At 34.1% G+C, this 20,135-nt stretch overlaps 1 protein-coding gene across 4 annotated transcripts in view; it reads right to left on the bottom strand.

Annotated features, from left to right (window-relative positions):
* Positions 1-20,135, bottom strand: part of VPS13B (vacuolar protein sorting 13 homolog B) — a 454,216-nt gene that overhangs the window by 374,749 nt on the left and 59,332 nt on the right. For all 4 annotated transcript variants that reach the window (XM_087825303.1, XM_087825300.1, XM_087825302.1 and 1 more), the window contains exon 17: positions 17,124-17,305. In XM_087825303.1, the coding sequence (XP_087681429.1) occupies positions 17,124-17,305 (182 nt within the window). The remainder of the gene's footprint in view (positions 1-17,123; positions 17,306-20,135) is intronic.

Raw genomic sequence — 20,135 nt, 5'->3', positions numbered from 1 at the left:
TAAATTTACCAGTTTCAGGAAAAAGTTCTGGACTACAAAATTAAATGAAGTATTTGTCACGTACTGGCCGCAGCTAAAGGATAAACGACAAAGAAGAGCCCACAAATCAAGCACAGAATGCGAGTGTCAAATACGCAGTCAGAGAAGGTGAAAACTACAAAATATACACCAAATTCAGCCTCCAAGCTAAGTGGAAAGGCACATGTACACGTCCTATCACTGCTCTCTGACAAAAGAGAAAAAGATAAAATGAGAGGCTGAGTGGGACTTAGAATCTAAGGTGAAGTTCTCTGTATGCTTTTCACAATGGCAAAGACAAAAGTACGTGACACTGAAAAGAAAAAAAAATGTAATGAAATGTTATAAAAGAAAGCATAACATTGAGTGGTACATACATAATAAATCAAATCACGTAAAACTATGTATAAGGACATGAGTCAAAAGGAAACATGAAAAATTAAAAGCAGTCACTTATATTTGTAGTGTTCTTTCTTTTATGATTTCCTTTGTTGTCCTATGAAACATTAAAAAGAGTAACTGCTCTATAAATCTCCTCACCAAATCCCATCATAATGTTAAAATAATTAGAGATGGACAGTCTTATGATTAATAATTTAATGAAAATTTTATCTGTGTTCAATCCTAGCTTTTAATAGTCATCGAATCTAATTCTAAAATGTGCATTCCTAAAAATGATCTGGTTGTTTCAAAACATCCCAGTTCTGTAAGACTTCCATGTCTCACTAAACTTGGAAAATATGAGGCAAATGACATATTAACTTGAACAATCATAAAAATGCTTAGAAAGTAAAAGGCTCATTTAATGAAAAAAACTTAGAAATGTTTCCATATGTTTCTATGAAGTATTCTTTCCCCACTAAATGAACACATTCAAGATTTTGTTTCTGGCTTTGTTTCAGAAAAAAAAAAAAAAAACACACATCTGCATAGTACGGCACTTACAAGTACATCTCAGTCATGCAATAGTTATGTCACAGCTCATATATCAAATAAAAATCACATTCAAGCCCACACAACCTCAAGGCCCAGTCTTCCTTTCTACTAAGAGTATTCCTGAGAGAGCCTTCATTGCACCTAGCTGCTGATGTCACATAACTTTTGTTAGAAAGTTAAATCCTAAAACTAAAATATCAAACAGTTTGGAGTACAGTTGTGAATGACCTAAAAAAACAACTTTCTCTAGTTATAAATTATGAACATTTCCTTTTCACAGAAACAGGTGCAGAAGTGGGGGGAGGAATCCTGTCACTATACCTCACTAAATGGTGATTTTTTTAAATAAAGCATTATTTCATTATATAAAAGACATGATAAAATAATAATGTTTCATCATGCTTAGAATAACCATGATATTTTTTATGCAGCTCTATTTAATTCCATATACATACATTATATGGAATTTCTAATCATTATAGATGAGAAATATTTTATCTGAGCAGTTTCCACAAACTTCATGTTTTTGTGTACTAACATCATCATTGCTACCAAGTCCTTGTACCATTTGTTATTATTTACTTAATAAAGCCGCAGCAGCATCTCACAGTGGCTAAGAGCTTGGATACTGTCAGAGTTCATGGACAGATACTACAGCTCTGCCACTTAACGTCTATAACCAAGTGCAAGATTGTTATTCTCTGTACTTCTGTTTCTCATGTGCACAATGGGGATAAATAATAGTACCTTACCTTCAACACTGCTGTGAGGATTACATGACTCAATATATATCAAGAACTTAGTACTCGGCACATAGTGAGTACTAAGTAATTCGCTTATACTACTGTTAACGTTTTTCTTTAAATTTACTCACGATTTTTTACTTTATGATAAATTTGTTTCCTGAACAAACTTTTATTCCACTATCATTTTAAACAATAATAGCTGAAATCACAGGTATAACATGAGGGATTATTTTTACCTAATACACAGTAAAATAAATAATTTTTTAATTAAAAACAAAAGTTTCCAACATGCTACTTAAAATCATCTCCAATTCCAACAGTGATAGCGCATCAGTAATGAACACTTAAGCCCTGGCCAGTGTGGCTGTTGGTTGGAGTGTTGTTCGGCACACCAAAAGATCGCAGGTTCAATTCCCGGTCAGGGCACATACTTAGGTCGCCAGTTCCACCCCTGATTGGGGCACGTATTGCCACCAACCAATGGATGTTTCTCTTTCTCTCTCCTCCCCCACTTCGTCTCTCTAAAATCAATAAGCATATCCTTGGGTGAGGATTAAAGAAAAAAAATTTAAAATAATGAACACAATGATTATGTAAAGGGCCATCTTTTGTGGTATACATTAAAAACGATATGCCTCAGAAAAAAAATAAAAATCCATTCAAAGGAAATGGAGACATTTAAATAATAAAAATCCTACGATAAGTACATTGCTAGCTATCTCAAGAAAAACACTCAATGCTCTCTGTAGGTAACTGGCACTAGAAAACAAATAAATAAATGCAAGGCCATCAATGAATAACCATCGCCCTGTTCCATTCTCTGGTTTTAGGGATTTAATAACCCCACTGGTATTTCTTTCCGTCAAACTAAATTTCTTCTAGTTTTAGCTCATTTCTTTCCTTTATAGAATTAGAAAACTGTTACCTTTCATAAAAGCATGAAATAATCCAAGGCATATTTTATTATTGCTGTCAATATAATTAACAACAGTAGCCACTAATTAAGTCAGGCACTGTGATGAATGCAATTTATCACAACAAATCCATGAAAATGTATTATTATTCATATTTTACAATGAAGAAACTTAAAGAATCTAAGCAACATGCCAAAGACCCCACAACTAGTAAGTGGCAGTTAGGAGAAAGGGGCTGGCATAGGAGCATTTAAACCATAAGGTCTGACTATGCTATAGTGAATCGGCAGACAGCCAACAACTGTTCTTCAATGTAGTCATAAGCTAAATATTTCAACATTTAATTCATCAAAACACTTTTGCTACTCCTCATTTTCATCTACATTTATGGTGTAAAGTCATTCTTCTGAATTGTCCTGATGATGACAAATCTTGATCATTTGAGAGGTAAGTCTGAATGTTCGAAAGAAAAAATTACCACTCAGAGTGACAAATAGTGGGTAAGGTGGGTGACACAGGGTCTCAACCATCTTTGTATCTAACAGAAGGCATGTTCCAGATACATATTCAAAACTACCTTTTGTTTCTCTCTTTGACAATCTTTAAAAGAAAATAAAGTATATATTTAATGGTAAGATACCGATTTCCTCATGTGTCTGCTAAATTGGCAACAAAAACGATTTTGAAGTTTTTAAAATCTGTAAGCATGGCAGTGTGTGTGGATTGGAACGTACTGACCAAAAGAATTACTTAGAAGAGCAACAGTCCTTTGCATAAACAGTTGACCCTTGAACAGTGTGGGGGGTGAGGAGGGCTGACCTCTCATGCAGTCAAAAACCCCATATCACTTTTACCTCCCAAATACGTAACTATAGTAGCTCCTCAGAATCCATGGGAGATGGATTCCAAAACCCCTGCAGATACCAAAATCCATGGGTTTCCAACCGCAGATTTAAAATACTGTTTTGTTTTATCCCCATACCAGGGATAAGGGGGGCCAACTGTATATTTATTGAAAAAAATCCACGTATAAACGGACCCGCGCAGATCAGACCTCTGTTGTCCAGGGTCGGCTGTGTAAGCTGTGCTTTCAGTGTAACAGGATAAGCCTCAAAGACACACTCTCTAGAGAGCAGTCATAAAGCCTGTCTCCGGTTTTTAAAAAAACCAACATTCACCTCATTTTAAAGTTTTCTTCATTTTCCTTCCTCTTCAAATCGCTTATTGAAACTTGTTCGGTATTTTTTAAAATATTGCCAAATGTGTGATCAGCAGTACTACTCAAAATGCTGACTAGTAGGGAATAAAATTAGTAAGCGTTTCTTAGTTCTCCCTGGTAAATCTTTTAATTTGGAATCTACCCAAAACGATGTTAGCTTTTTCACCAATGTACTTACTGACTCATGTTCAAGCTACACATTCATATTCCCCAAGTGTCCAGTATGACCCATAACTTTTCTTCTTTGTTCTAATCAAATCTCTGCTTTCTAATTTTGTTACTTTTAATCTAAAGCACATTTTAACCTTTAATACTTCTTCCTGGTCTTGGAGATTCACTTTATATGAATAACAACATGACCAATTTAGAAATAACACCCAGTGCGATGTGCATTATATTTTCCATTCCTTTCTCTATGACATCAATATAAGTAAACAGAAATGGATCAAGCTGAAATGCCAATTAACATACCTCTGATGAAGGTGCGAAACCATCAATAATTATACTTTGCACAGGCAATGAATGATATGTATTTGTTAGCAATAAATTTTTAATCCAGTTATCACAATAACTGAAAGATATTCATAAGATGTGAGAGTCTAAACAATATGCACACTAGGTTTCGTCAGGAAACCTCAAACAGTAGCTACAACATAGAATGATGAATGTAACCAAAGATTAAATACTATTTTTCCCACGTAGATTGAAAACTCTTTATAAACAGGGTCCAATCTAGCACTTACGAGGTTCTAAATATCCGTTGAGCTGAGCTAATGTATTAATCACAATGATACCACAACAGAGAAAATAAATCTGCTTGGAGAATAGGAGAAGTATTTGCATAGGAAACACTAATACTAAATTTTAATATTAATGTTACATTCAAATAGGAAGGAGGTAATCAATCAGAGCTTTTTTATTTTTTGGAAAGGTAAGAAAATGTAAAAAACATGGTATGAAGGATTTGATTCAGCCAGAGGTGAGAAATGAGGGAGAAATGAGGCTATGGGGGGCCCAGGTCCTAAAGGGACACGCCAGGAGTCTTTTAATTTATCCTAAGGGCAACAGGGAGCCCTTGACAATTCATGAGGAGAGAAGTGATGGGGTCACTCTTGTCTTCTTGGTACAGAGTTTAGAAATCTTAAGCCCAGAGGTGCCTGAGGAGCCAGATGAGAAAAAGGGGAGGCTAAATCCAATCTTGACAGGAGCATCATCCAAGAGATCAAGTGTTTCCAGGGAAAACGAAGGAGGGAACATAAGGCCACCTTCCCCGCCCCTAAATTCTTCCAATCCCAAACTGCTGACAGGTTCCAGCGCCAAAACCACCATCAGGGTCTGCCGTGGTCTCAAGAGGCCCCGCAGAACATAATGCTGGTTACTCAACCTGTTCAGTGCTGTATTGAACCAAGGCCCTAACAGATAACTCATCAGAGCGTCAAGCACAGCCCTTCTCACATCCTGAGATTCAGAATCCAGAGGAGGCTGTCTTTGTTTTCATTGCTTCCATGTCATTTTCTCTTGAATATTTTCAAATCTTAAAATGTAAAGATTTTGTCCACACAGACACAGACATGCTCCTGCTACAGGCTGTCATGCTTACTACAATGCTTTCACACAGCAGTTTGTGTGCACCTGTGTGTACAGCATTGTGCATCTACCACTATCCACTCATCCATCCATTTTTTCATCAGCCTGTCCATCACTGAAAAGCAAGTTCTGACCAGTTAAGTCCCGGGGTTCAAAGCAGGGTAATCAAACTCTTCCAAAAAAAATTAAAGAGGAGGGAGGAGTCCAAAACTCATTTTTCAAGGCCAGCATCACCCTTATACTAAAGCCAGATAAGAACACTACAAAGAAGAAAATTACAGACCAATATCCCAGATGAATATAGGTGCAAATATTCTCAATAAAATACTAGCAAACCAAATTCTGCAGCACATTAAAAGAATCATTCACCATGACCAAGTGGAATTCATCCCTGGGACTAAAGAATGATTCATAAGACACATTCAATAAATGTGATACATCGCATTAACAGAATGAAAAAAATTATATGATCATCTCAATAAACATAGAAAATGCATTTGACAAATTCACCATCCATTCATGTAAACATTTTCAACAAATCAGGTATAGAAGGAACGTACCTCAACATAATAAAGGCCACATATAATAAGCCCACAGCTGATACCAAACACAATGGTGAAAAGGTTGAAAGCTTTTTCTCTAAGATCAGAACAAGAAAAGGGTGCCCACTCTCACCACTTCTTTTCAACATAATACTGTAGGCCTAGCTGGGGCAATAAGACAAGAAAAGGAAACAAAGGGCATCAGAATCAGAAAGATGTCGAATTGCATTTATTTACAGATGACATTTCGTATATAGAAAATCCTAAACACTCCAACAAAATCTTTTACATCTAATCAATGAATTCAGTAAAGTTGAAGGAAACAAAATTAGCATTAAAATATCAGTAGAATTTCTATGCACTAATGACAAATTATCTGAAAGAATAATAAAGAAAACAATCCCATTTACAATAGCATCCAAACCAATACAATATTTATAAATACTGTATTTAACCAAGGAAGAGAAAGACCCCTGAAAACTACAAGACATTGATGAAAGAAGTCAAGGAAGGCAAATAAATGGAAAGATATCCGTGTTCATGGATTAGAAGAACTGTTATTGTTAAAATGTCTATACTACCCAAAGCCATCTATAGATTCAATGTATTCCCTATGAAGATTCCAATGGCATTTTTTTACAAAAGTAGGGGGAAAATCCTAAAATTTATATGTGACCACAAAAAACCCTGCATAGGCAAAGCAATCCTGAGAAAAAAGAACAAAGCAGGAGGTATCACACTTCCTGATTTCAAGCTATATTATAAGCTAAAGTAATCAAATAAAAACTGACACATAGACAAGGGAACATAATCAAAAGCCAAAAAACAAAACTCATGCATATACAGTCAACTAATATTTAACAAGGGACCAAGAATACTCAACAGAAAAAGATAGTCTCTTCAAAAAATGATGCTGGGAAAATTGGATTTTCACATATAAAAGAATGAAACTAGACCCCTATCTTAAACCATTCACAAAAATTAACTCAAAATGGATTAAAGGCTTAAATGTAAGACCTGAAACCATAAAACACTTTGGGTCTTGGCAATGATTTTTTGGATATGACAGTTAAAACACAAGTAACAAAGTAAGAAATAAACAAGTGGAACTACATCAAAAAAGCTTCTACATGGCAAAAGAAAAAAAAAATCAACAAAATGAAAAGGCAACCTACAGAATGAGAGAAAATATTTGTAAGCCATCTATCTGATAAGGAGTTAGTATCAAAAATATACAAAGAATTCATACAACTCAATAGCAGAAAAACAAATAATCCAATTAAAAAATGGGCACAGGACCTGCATAGACATTTTCCGAAAGAAGATAAACAAATGGCCAACAGGTATATGAAAAGAAGCTCACATCGCTAATAATTAGGGAAATGCACATCAAAACCACAAGGACATATCACCTCATATTTGTTAGAATGGCTATCATCAAATAGACAAGAGGTAACAAATGCTGAGAAGGATGTGAAGAAAAGGGAACCCTTGTGCACTGTTGGTAGGAATGTAAATTGATACAACCATGATGGAAAACAATATGAAGTTTACTCAAAAAAGTAAAAGTGGAACTACCATATGATCCAGCAATACCACTTCCGGAAAAATACCCAAAGAAAACAAAATCTCTAGGTCAAAGAGATACCTGCACTCCCATGTCCACTGTAGCATAATTTATAATAGCCAAGACCTAGGAACAACCTAAGTGTCCATCGACAGATGGAAAAAGAAAATGTGAGATGTGTATGTATCATATACATGAGATATGTGATGAGAAATGTTTCATCACTTATATATGTGTATACACACACTGGAATGTTATTTAGCCATTAAAAAAAGAAAAAAATCCTACCATTTTGATAACATGCATGAACCTTGATGGGATTAACCTAAGTAAAATAACTCAGAGAAAGACAAATACTGTTGGATCGCACTCATATATGTGAAATCTGGGGGGGGAAATCATAGAAAAAAATGAGATCTGTGGTTATCAGAGGCAAGTTATGGGGGTTGGGGAAATTGGATGAAGGTGGTCAAAAGGTACAAAATTCCAATTACAAGATCAATAGTATTGGGGATATAATGTACAACATGATGATTAAATTTAACACTTCTGTATGGTATATTTGAAAGTTGTCTAGGAGAGTTAATCCTAAAAGTTCTCATCACGAGGGTAGATTTTCTTTTTTTCTATCAATAGGAAGAGCAAAGGATATTAACTAAACTTGTGATAATCATTTTGCAATATATTTAAGTCATTATGCTGTATACCTAAATTTATACAGTGCTATATGCCAATTACATCTCAATAAAACTTAAATGAAAAAAAATGGGAAAATCACTACACTAGCATATTAACAGAGAGGTCCTATAGCTTTCATAGAATCTAAACTTCTACACATTATATGAGTATATCTCTAAAATTACTTTTTATATGGCAAAGTTAGTCCTTTTTGTATCTGCTGACTCAAGGATGGTCGCTTAATTATCTCTGTTGCAATGGCTTCCCCACCTTATAATCAAGGCAAAAGAATGAGAGTAAGGGTAAGAATCAGTGGACTTGTGGGAAGTGAAGATGTCTGGCTGATATGCTCATACGACCAAGAACTACCTCCTGTCCCTTAGTCACTTGGTCACCCAAGACAATTCTCACATATACCTTTAATTTCCTGAAAAAAAAAAGTCATCCCTATAGGAAAGACAGTTAAGCATTAAATTTTGTTTTTTAAGCCCTTATAACATGTAAGTTTTTTTTTTTCAACTACCAGACATTCAATTTCCAAAGAGTTTCAGGAATGCTCTATGTCTAACATGACAGCAGTAAATGTAAGCATATAATGTGTGTACACACAAACAGTACAAACACAAGTTGAGATCTGATCCAGTGATATCCAATGGTGGCCAAGGTAGAAGTACGTTAAGAATAATGTATAGTGCTATATAGCAAAGTGTACTCCAAGAGAACACAGCTCAATGGGAGATAAGTTTCAGAACATTGGGGACAATGAAAGAATTCTGTGAATGATGAATTACAAGTGAGGAGCAGAAAAATTTGTAGTATAAAATGAGCTACTCTGTTTTGGAAAATTACTCATAGGATAGAGAATGCTAACTTCCGAAACACATGTGTACAAGTGAGGCTAAATAAAGGAAACCAGATCCTGGTGGAACATTCATCTGCCCTCTACTCTATTCACTTAAACACAGAACTAGCCCATCTGATTTGTTACCCACAATTGTGCTCATACTAGGAAGGCATTAAGCACATTCTTAATTCTCTAAACTATACTCACAGAAGTACAAATGATTATATATGTAGTTATTCATTTCTTAACAATTATCACATATACTGTAAATGAACTTTCAATATATCTCCATGAATTCAAGTAAAAATGAATCTTTAAATTCAATAAACAGTCATATTATGCAAAATTTACATAGGGGCACTTTAAAAGTCATAATATTCCTGAAAGTAATGTCTTTTTACTACAACTTAAATAACAACAATATAATTTTATTGTTAGTTCTTAATGCAAATCTAACTCAACTCTATTTTTAAACAAGGATAAATGTATAGTCAATGCATCTATCTGGAAAGAAAAAATTTTAACAGCTCAAAAATATGTATTTTTGAACCTACTGGAGGTGTTTTTCAGATGAGATAAAAAAGCAGTTTGAAAACTGAGGAACAGAAAAAGCATATCACTATACATCAGTCTTTTTCCTAAATAGTTAAAGAACTAGTCAACAACTCCAAAACCCTTTTTATATGCACACCTGGGAAGAATACGGAATCCGTAACTTTGCTCAGCTACACTGATGTGGTTTTAGGCCAGATGTTTAAATGTTACAGTATGTACATTTTCTTCCCCTCTTCTAAGGCAGAAGTAAAGTAAGAGGAATATTTGACTTCACTCCACAAGAGACCTATTTAATAGTTTGGCGGTTATGTAAGTAAAGGTAGCTTGGCTAAGTCAATGTTGACGACATACAGAACGACATGATCCTAATGAGTTGGAAAATATTGGCTCTCATGAGAATAGACCAGATGCTACTGAGCTGAGAAAGCTACTGTATTATTGAATTTCATTTTTATGAGGTAAAATTTATTATTCAACCATTAAGGTATCCCACATGAAATCTTGCATAAAAATACTTTTACAGTTACTTTCTGGAAAGTAGATTTTTATTTTAACATTAAGACATCACTTAATGTCCATTTGATCACCTTCAGCACAGATTTTAAAGTGTGTAAGTAATTTCCCTGCAAATACCAGATTAAGGGAACTAAGCTATCAATAAAACAATGAACTACCTAAATAAGGAAAAAGTGGTAGCAAGTCCTTGTTTTCCTAAGAAAACAAAAGTCATCTGTGACTTTGTATTTTATCTTCTGGCAAAATAAACAAGGGTTAGAATTTCTATGATTTGAATGCCATTAGAAACATGAATAGCAAAAATATGTAATTCAATAATCACAATAATACACATTTAGTTCAAACTTTAACATCTCTACTTTTACCTCTATAATTTATTCAAGTTTACTATATTTGCTATTCTTTTATTGCATAATTTCTAATGGAGTAGCAAACTTTCTTACTCGATTTCTGACCTCATTTACCACAGAGGTAGTTTGATGTAGAAGAAATAATAGTAACTGAAAGGTCCAAAGGACCGGTTTCAAAAACCAGCTTAATCAGTGAATATCTGTGAGATGATATTTAAGAAAAACACTAAATTGTTCTGAGCATAAATTTTCACAAGTTAACACAGGATATATAACCTGCCAACATTAATAATACTGTTAGGAAGTCAGTGAAATTAATACATGAGAAACATCAACCTAAAATAGGTGAGTCAAGCCTAGCTGGTATAGCTCAGTGGTTGAGCATGGACCCAGGAACCAAGAGGTCACTGGTTAGTTAAATTCCCAGTCAGCGCACATGCCCAGGGTAGCCGGCTCGATTCCCAGTAGGGGGCGTGCAAGAGGCAGATGATCAGTGATGTTTCTCTCTCATCGATGTTTTTCTCTATCCCTCTCCTTTCCTCTCTCTCTAAAGATCAATAAAATATATTTTAAAAATATATTTAAAATAGGTGAGCTGAATCAGACTATTCAAGTAAGTTTTACGGTATCCAAAACCCACATTATGCAGCTCACTAGAGGAAAAGTGCTTGGTAAACAGCTGTAAAGTACGTAGAAAGAAGATAAAAAGGATAGAGTTTCATACATCTATTATCCCACTGCATGTCCCACATTCCCTTTGAGTGCCTAGCAGAACAGAGAATATACAGTTCGTCACAGGTTTCTATGTGGCCTCTTATAAACAGCTATCTCACAGGGGCCCACTGCACAGCTTCTTTAATAAGTTTAAAGACCTAGACCTGACCAACGTCTTGAATTTTATTCTTTCTCTAGTCTGCTACTCATTCTTCTCTCACTTCCCTGCCTGACCATTTCAGTTTACCTCTGCCCTATACCTCCTCAGCTAAAACGCTGGATCACCGAGAACAGGGGTATCCATACACCAGAATCATTTCAATAGGTAATATCCCCATACGTATGTTTCCAGCTGGATCCTATATCCAGGGTAAGAACAAACCAACTCCCAAACAATACTATATTTGGTACTCTATGAGTAGATATAAAGATAGTATCACCATTTTACAGATGAGAAAGTTAACTGAAACTGAAAAAAAAACCACTTCCTTTAGAAATATAGTTACTAAAAAGATTTAATGCTACAACTCAGTAGTCTCTCCTAAATTTCAATAATTGAAAACTGAAAATATTCTTATTATGTGACAGACATAGTAAGACATTCACTACACAATCATCTATAAATAACATACAGATTAATAAAATTCAATGCACAAAATTAAATCTCTAAGATTAGCACAGAACTTTTATATTATTTAATCTTTTATTTTATTCTGATTTTTGTAAGAGCTGATGAAGAAAAAGTAATCATTGTAGCTTTAAAGAACATATAACTCAACAGTCATTAAAATATTTACTTAAAAGCCTCTTACATAAACATATTCACAAAAAAGATACTAAAAAATTGATTCAATAAAAATTATCTCATTTTTGTGATGTATAATAATATAGGGCTTGTTAAAGAAAACATATTTTCTTCCTAAAGGCATTTTTTAGTTTTGATGTTTGAAATTAACTTCGATATCACATATCTGAAGCACCATTACTAATCCAACATTTAGGACAAGGAGACTGAGGCACAAAAAGTGTTTGCAATGAAATCCAACAACCTAACGTTACTTGATTCTATATACAGAGATCTGTTCAGCTATTAAAAGGAAAAAATAATTAACGTTAGTTTTTTTAATAATCAAGTTAATAAAATAGTGAAAAATTCCATACCTACAATAAAAAACAAAAGGTTTTTCTGTGATTGGTTTTTTTTTATATAAGAATGCAGCATAAAAAACATATGAAGTTAATTTACTTCCTTTGAGTGATAAAATTATTTACATTATTTCACAACCTGATATTGGTTACCCTTTGCTAAGAGTGTTAATTATAATCAAGGAATCAACAACCATGTTTTCTTACATATCAAAACTTCAGAATAAATATTTTTCACATTTTAAATTTTCCAGCCCGGCCAGGCATGGCTCAGTGGTTGAGCATCGACCTAGGATCCAGGAGATCAGGGTTTGATTCCCGGTCAGGGCACAGGCCCGGGTTGCGGGCTGCAGCCGATCAATGACTCTCTCATCATTGATGTTTCTATCTCTCTCTCTCCCCCTCCTTTCCTCTCTCTGAAATCAATAAAGATATATTTAAAAAAACAAAAATTTTTTCCAGAAATGTCTAACACTTTACACGTACATGATGTATTTTGCCCATGATCCTGTGCCATTTCCAGTGCTATTTCTTTTCTTTTTTTTTTCAATTTGTCATTCCATTTATTTATGAATTCATTGGTTGATTCTTTTTTTTTTAATTTTTATTTTTGTTTAAAATATTACAGATGTCCCTTTTTCTCCCCAATGACCCGTTCTACCCCGTCCCACCCCCCCTCCCCAGTCCCTCTCCCCAACATTGTCCATGTCTGTGGGTTGTACATATACGCATATAAATTCTTTGGTTACTCTCTCCCCCTCCACCCACCCGCCCTCCTCCGTCCCTCTGACATTCAAAACTGATGAACAGAATCGATTCAATGACATGGAAGCCATTTCTTCTTAAACGACATAAAAATCAGTACTGGCATACCTCGGAGATATTGTGGGTTGGGTTCCAGACCACCACAATAAAGCAAATATCACAATAAAGCAAGTCACGTGAATTTTTTGGTTTTCCAGGGCACATAAAAGTCGTCATGTTCACACTATACAGTAGTCTTTTAATTGTGCAATAGCAGTGTGTCTTAAAAAATAAACAGACCTTAATTTTAAAATACTCCCTTGCTAAACAATGTTAACCCAGCGTCTGAGCCTTCAGAGACTCCTACTCTTTTTGCTGTTGGAGGGTCTCACCTTGATGTTGATGGCTGCTGACTGATCAGGGTAATGGTTGCTGAAGATTGAAGTGACTGTGGCAACTTCTTAAAATAAGATAACAATGAAGTTTGCGCAATCAAATGCCTCTTCCTTTCACTGATTTCTCCGCAGCATGTGATGCTTGCTGTTTGATAGCATTTTACCCAGAGTAGAACTTCTTTCAAAATTTGAGTGAATCTCTCAAAACCTGCTGCTGCTTTATCAACTAAGTTTATATAATAATAAAAGTTCTTTGTTCTCCTTTCAAGAATCTTCACAGCAAATTTACCAGGAGTCAATTCCATCTCAAGAAACCGCTTTCTTTGTGCATTATTAAGAAGCAATTCCTCATCTGTTAAAGTTTGATCATGAGATTGCAGCAATTCAGTCATTATAATTCTAGTTCTCTTGCTATTTCCACCACATCTGCAGTTACTTCCTCCACCAAAGTTTTTAAGCCCTGAAAGTCATCCATGAAGGGTGGAATCAACTTCATCCACACTTCTGTTAATGCTGTTATTTTGACGTCTTCCCATGAACCACAAATGTACTTAATGGCATCTAGAATAGTAAATCCTTTCCAGTAAGTTTTCAATTTACTTTGTCCAGATCTACCAGAGGAATCACTATCGATAGCAGTTATAGCCTTACAAAATGTATTTGTTAAATAATAAGAATTGAAAGTTGAAATTACTCCTTGACCCACAAACTGAAAAATGGGTGTTATGCTGGCAGGCATGAACACATCATTCTCGTTGTACATCTCCATCAGAGCTCTTGGGTGACCAAATGCATTGTCAATGAGCAGTAATATTTTGAAAGGAATCTTTTTCCTGAGCAGGAGGTCTCAACAGTGGGCTTAAAATATTCAGTAAACCATGTTGTAAACAGATGTGCTATCATCCAGGCTTTGTTGTTCCATTTAGAGAGCATAGGCAGAGTAGATGAAGTGTAATTCTTAAGGGCCCTGAATTTTCAGAATGTTAAATGAGCAATGGCTTCAACTTAATCAGCTGCATTAGTCCCTAACAAGAGAGTCTACCTGTTCTTTGAAGCCAGGCACTGACTTCTCCTCTCCGGCTTTCAAAGTCCTAGATGGCATCTTCTTCCAATAGAAGGCTATTTTATCTACATTGAAAATCTGTTGTTTAGTGTAGCCATCTTCATTAATTATCTTAGCTAGATCTTCTGGATAACTTGCTGCAGCTTACATCAGCACTTGTTGCTTTACCTTGCACTTTTATATTTTATGGAGATGGCCTCATCAACCAACTTCTATTTTTCTTCTGCAGCTTCCTTATCTCTCTCTTTCAGCTGTCATAAAATTGGAGAGGGGGCCTTGCTCTAGATTCAGCTTTAGCTTAAGGGAATATTGTGCTGGTTTTATCTGCGCAGACCACTAAAACTGTCTCCATATCAGCAATTAGCTGCTTTACTTTTTTATCATTTGTGTGTTCACTGGAGTAGCACTTTTAATCTCCTCCAAGAACTTTTCCTTTGCATTCACAACTTGGCTGTTTGGAGCAAGAAGCCTAGCTTTTGGCCCAGGCTTTTTACATGCCTTCCTCACTAAACTTAATCATATCAAGCTTTTGATTTAAAGTGAGAGGCATGCAACTCTTCCTTTCACTTAGACACTTAGAGGCCACTGTAGGGTTATTAACTGCCTAATTTCAATATTGTTGTATCTCAGGGAACAGAGAGCAGAGGGAGGGAGACAGGAGAACGGCTGATCAGTCCAACAGTCAGAACACACACACTTATTAAGCTTGCCCTCTTATACAGGTGTGGTTCATAGTGCCCCAAAAGAATTACAATAGTAACACCAAAGATCACTGATCACAGATCACCATAACAAATATAATAATAATGAAAAAGTTTGAAATATTGCAAGAATTACCAAAATGTGACACAGAGACATGAAGTGAGCAAATGCTGTTAGAAAAATGGCACTGACAGACTTGCTGGACAGAGTTGCCACAAACCTTCAAAAAGTAAAAACACAGTATCTCTGGATTGCAATAAAGTAAAGCGCAATAAAATGAGATATGTCTATACTACATTTTCTTGCTAAGGAATTTTAAAATTTGAAAAGCATATCATTAATTGCTTATTATCAAATTATTTTAGTTCTGTCTTTGGAAAGATATGAGGTTTTCTCCTTTTTGTTATTCAAGCATTTCTCACACTCATATCCTCTCAGTTTCTAAAACCCAAATTTTAAGAAGCAATTACACAGAATTTTAATACCTCTTACCAAAAAAAAAAAAAAAAAAATTAGAGCAATAATTGCATTTACTAATAAAGTACAACTTTCATGTATATAAGTATAATAAACATAACACAAGTTTATCTTACATTACATGCATTCTATTTAATCCTGTCTGATTCTTTTCAAACTCTTATATACAAAGACCCCACTTCCTAACACCATTACACTGGGCCTTAGAGTTTCAACAGACGAATTTTGGTGGAAACAAACATTCAGACATTAACACATAAGCTAGTCTGCTTAAATATTCATCAGTTCAAAAAATTTTTTGGAATGAGATAAAATTTGTGTAACAAAAAATTTACCCCTTTTAAAGTGTACAATTAAGTGGAATTGAGCATATTCACAAGCATAAAAACATCAGCACCATCTAATTCCAGAACATTTTCATTACCCTCAAACTCATGCCCATTAGCAGCCACTAGCATTCCTCCTCCTCCCCACACTCCAGCAGCCATTAATCTACTTCCTGTCTCTATAGATTTGTCTATTATAAGCATTTCATATAAGTGGAATCATAATATGTGACTTTTACATCTGGCTTCTACCTCTTAGCATACTGTTTTCAAGGTTCTCCACACTGTAGCACTTATCAGTACTTTATTCCTTTTTATGTCTGAATAATATTCCACTGTACATTCATCAGTTATAGACATTTGTGTTGTTTCCACCTTTTGGTATTAAGATTAATGCTTATGTGATCTCTGTTACATGTGGAATCTTAAAAAAGTGAATTACATAGAACAGTGGTTACCAGAGCCAAGGTGGAGGGGGCAATGAGAGATGCTGGTCAAAGGGTACAAAGCTGCAGTTATATAGGATGAATGAGCTCTAAAATCTAATGTGTGGCACAATGACTACAGTCAGCAATACTGTACTAAATACTCCCTTTGCTAAGAGTAGATTTCAAGTACTCTCACCACAGGAAAAAAATTGTAACTATGTGAGGAGACATACATGTTAATTAGCTTCACTAGTAATTATTTCATTATGCATCTCAAAACATCATGTTGCACACAAAAAGGATAATTTGCTTACCAACTCTTAAAGTATTATGATCAAGTATTTTATTCTACTCTATCAGCATAATCAAACATGTATTTATATTAGATTTGGTTATCATTTCAAACACACATATTGATCCCCTCAAAAGTTATCCATGTAAAGCCAAAGAATCAACTGTAGGAGGAGTTGGTAAAAAAAAAATCTTTTGCAAATATAAAATATATCCAGAAACTGGTGGCAGGGAACACAACTAAATAGCTAACTACACTGCACAATTTAAGCTGAGCCTATTACACATATGGATCTGGATGATAAAACATTAGTCACCACTAATCAGAATTCCCCATATACTTGTCAAAAGGACTGTGTTCTTACCTACAGTTTGGAAAACTTCATTCATCAAAGCTTCATTCACTGCTGAAGAGCTGATGTTTCCAATATGAGACCAACTTTGATATATTGCTTGCAGCAAAAGTGTCTGTGCTCTTGTAGCTTGAATTGTCAGATTCGGAAGTTCAAATATACCTTCAGTTACAGCAATCTGAGATCTTTTGGTCCTGCATAAGAGAACAGAAAGAATGGCAACACAGTAAATAGCATTTACAAACAACCACATACAAAATGAATTAAGTTGCCAGGAAAGAAAAGTATATATTAGAAATATTTTAAAATATAATTATCAAGAGGATACACAATTCTACTAACTTTAAACAAATTTCACTATTTCAGAAGATCTTACACTAATAAAAAATAAAAATACAAACTCAATTCACACACATAAATTCTGCTCATGCAATTATACTTTTCAATAAAGTCAATCATCATCATCATCATCAAAAAAACCAGTGAAATAATAATATTTAACGCTTAAAGAGAATTTTCTAGCAGATAAACATTGTTCTCAATGTCTTCTATTGATTACCTCATTGAATCCTGCCCGAGTACTCTTTGAGAGAGGTGTTACCATTATCTTCATTTTTAAGATAAGGAAAATAAGACACTAAAAGATAAATTAAGGTATCAAATACCCAGCCATTCCTCTGAGATGCTATCAAGTCTGACTGTAAAGTTCTATTTCTGGAATTTATTTATATTTTTAAATCTTTAACCTTACTTTCAAAGTTTTTCATTTAAGGTACTGGATGTAAGACATGAAGTTTTTAAAATCTGAGTTCCAATTCTGGCTAAAACACTTATTTGTTTTATGTTTTTAGGTGGAAAAAATTACATAACCTTTCTGAGCTTTGCTTTCCTCTTTAAAAAACAAGTAAAATAACTCCTGCCAAATCTACCACAGATGATTGTAGTGAAAATCAATTCCATTTAATATTTAAAGCTTAAAAGATACAAGTTCTTTGCCAGCATCTGAAGAAAAGGGCAGTGTCTTTATACTCAAAGAATTCAGAGTCCAGTGTGAGGCAAACGAATTATAAGTTAAACATAATAAGTGCTAAAACAATGTTATGTAAGGGCTCCTGTGAGACACTCTGAGGTGGTTGAGGGAAAAAATGCATGTGTTATATTTTAGTAAAGAAAACAGATATTTGGAACACCTACAACATAAAAATGTACAGTTAATCTAGCTACTCTGTCTTCAGCCAGATACACTGTGGTATTTGAGAAGTCCTATGGTGTAGCAAGAGCTATGTTCTTATAACCACAGCAATATTTATTTATAAGGCAAAATTAGAGTTGGGATTCTTTTTACAAGTGGGGCTTTACTATTTCATAACAAATTCAGCTACTGTATATGGTACTCTAACTTTCAAGCCATCATATGTCACATAAAATAGTTCCCAAATGGATAACATAGACTTAAATAAAAACTTAAACATATGCAAATTTTAAAAGATTAATTTATTCTACATTTTAATAATGCCCAAGGGTAGGGGGCAATTCCCTCCTTCAGATTCAACTTAATTCAACATCAAAGGAAATAATTCACTTTGTACAAAAGCCAGAATTCAATAATAAACAAGTAAGTTATATCATACACATAGGACATGTTTTTGTGATTTGTTTTATTTTCCAGCTGTAACCAACTACAAATAAAAGTACATTTTATTATATGTCTGTTAAGCACTCCAGTAGCATTGGAACTAAAATAAACTATTTTAAAATTATTTGGCAATAGATGGTAATTTATATAATGTACCTGCTGTTTGTATAACAGTATCAATGAAGAGGATTTTTTTCTCTTTTGCTTTTGTCAATTGTGAAATATTTCTAACAGGCTAACAAATATAGGAAATGAACACAAATGTATCCACTTCATAAACCCAATTGATTAAACCATAATATTATACCATATTTGCTTCAGAGGTTTTTAAACAAATCGATAGCTTTTACAGCTTTTTTAAAGCTTTGGGGGGGGGCTCATTAAAATGTCAATGAAAATGCACAATAAAAGTATAATTTTCCTTGTGAGTTATGCCACCGCAATTTAAACTTTGTTTAAAATAAAACAGCTCAATAAAATTTATACAAAAGGTATCTAAAAACTTCTGAGTTTACCTTTTTTTTAATATCACTAAACCTACATTTTAACAGTTAAGTTGGTGAAAATAATTTATTTAACAAATGGCTACTTCACATATCCCTAAGTCCTAGTCTGAACACATGTTCATTTTACAGAATAGGTTTAAAAACTATCAATGTAAACATTACTCTCTAGGGGAAAATAAATCCTAATGTAACTAGTGGGATAAACAACTCATTAAAACTAAACTTGGACAAACTCCAGGATAAATTTAAGGAAATAGAAACATGCAGGTCTTGATCGTGTAGTAGCAAAGACTAAAAATTAATATGCCCTAATTAACAAATATTTTAAAAGATTCTACTTGTACCATCTGCTGACATTATAATACAAAGCTGGTGAAATTTCTGGACCAATATAGCATTTCTATAAAGAAAATTCTTTCTTCAAATTTTTAAATAAAAATGTGGAAGTGGTTCTTACTACTCGATGTAAAGGAATTAACTTATACAATCCATTCACGTTCATAGGAATACCATAAAATTTTTGCCCTAAATAAACCTGAAGAACAGCCATCCATTCTTTTAAAATCAACACACCTCATAGCAATTGAAAGAATAGCCTCAGCAACAGCTGGATCTAAAGATTTATATAGAATCCCCAAATGCAAAGTTTGAACCTTACAAATTGGTTCCAAAAATGTATTTTTGTTATTACTCATATCCTGTACAGTAAAATAAGATTAGATCACTTTTTCCAAAATAAAATGAGTACAAAACTTCACTAACTCAACTTAGAAATGAAAGCAGTTTTAACAGCTAAGAAATTTATATTTAGTTCTGTATACAATGACTCTTTAATTTAAACATCAATACTTAAATGAAAAAAGTTTTTAATTAAATGATAAG

This window comes from Miniopterus natalensis, chromosome 16 (genome assembly GCF_054644295.1).
Source record: "Miniopterus natalensis isolate mMinNat1 chromosome 16, mMinNat1.hap1, whole genome shotgun sequence".
NCBI classification, from domain to species: domain Eukaryota; kingdom Metazoa; phylum Chordata; class Mammalia; order Chiroptera; family Miniopteridae; genus Miniopterus; species Miniopterus natalensis.
The sequence above is the reverse complement of the archived record's forward strand: the minus strand, read 5'-3'. Positions and strand labels throughout refer to the sequence as shown.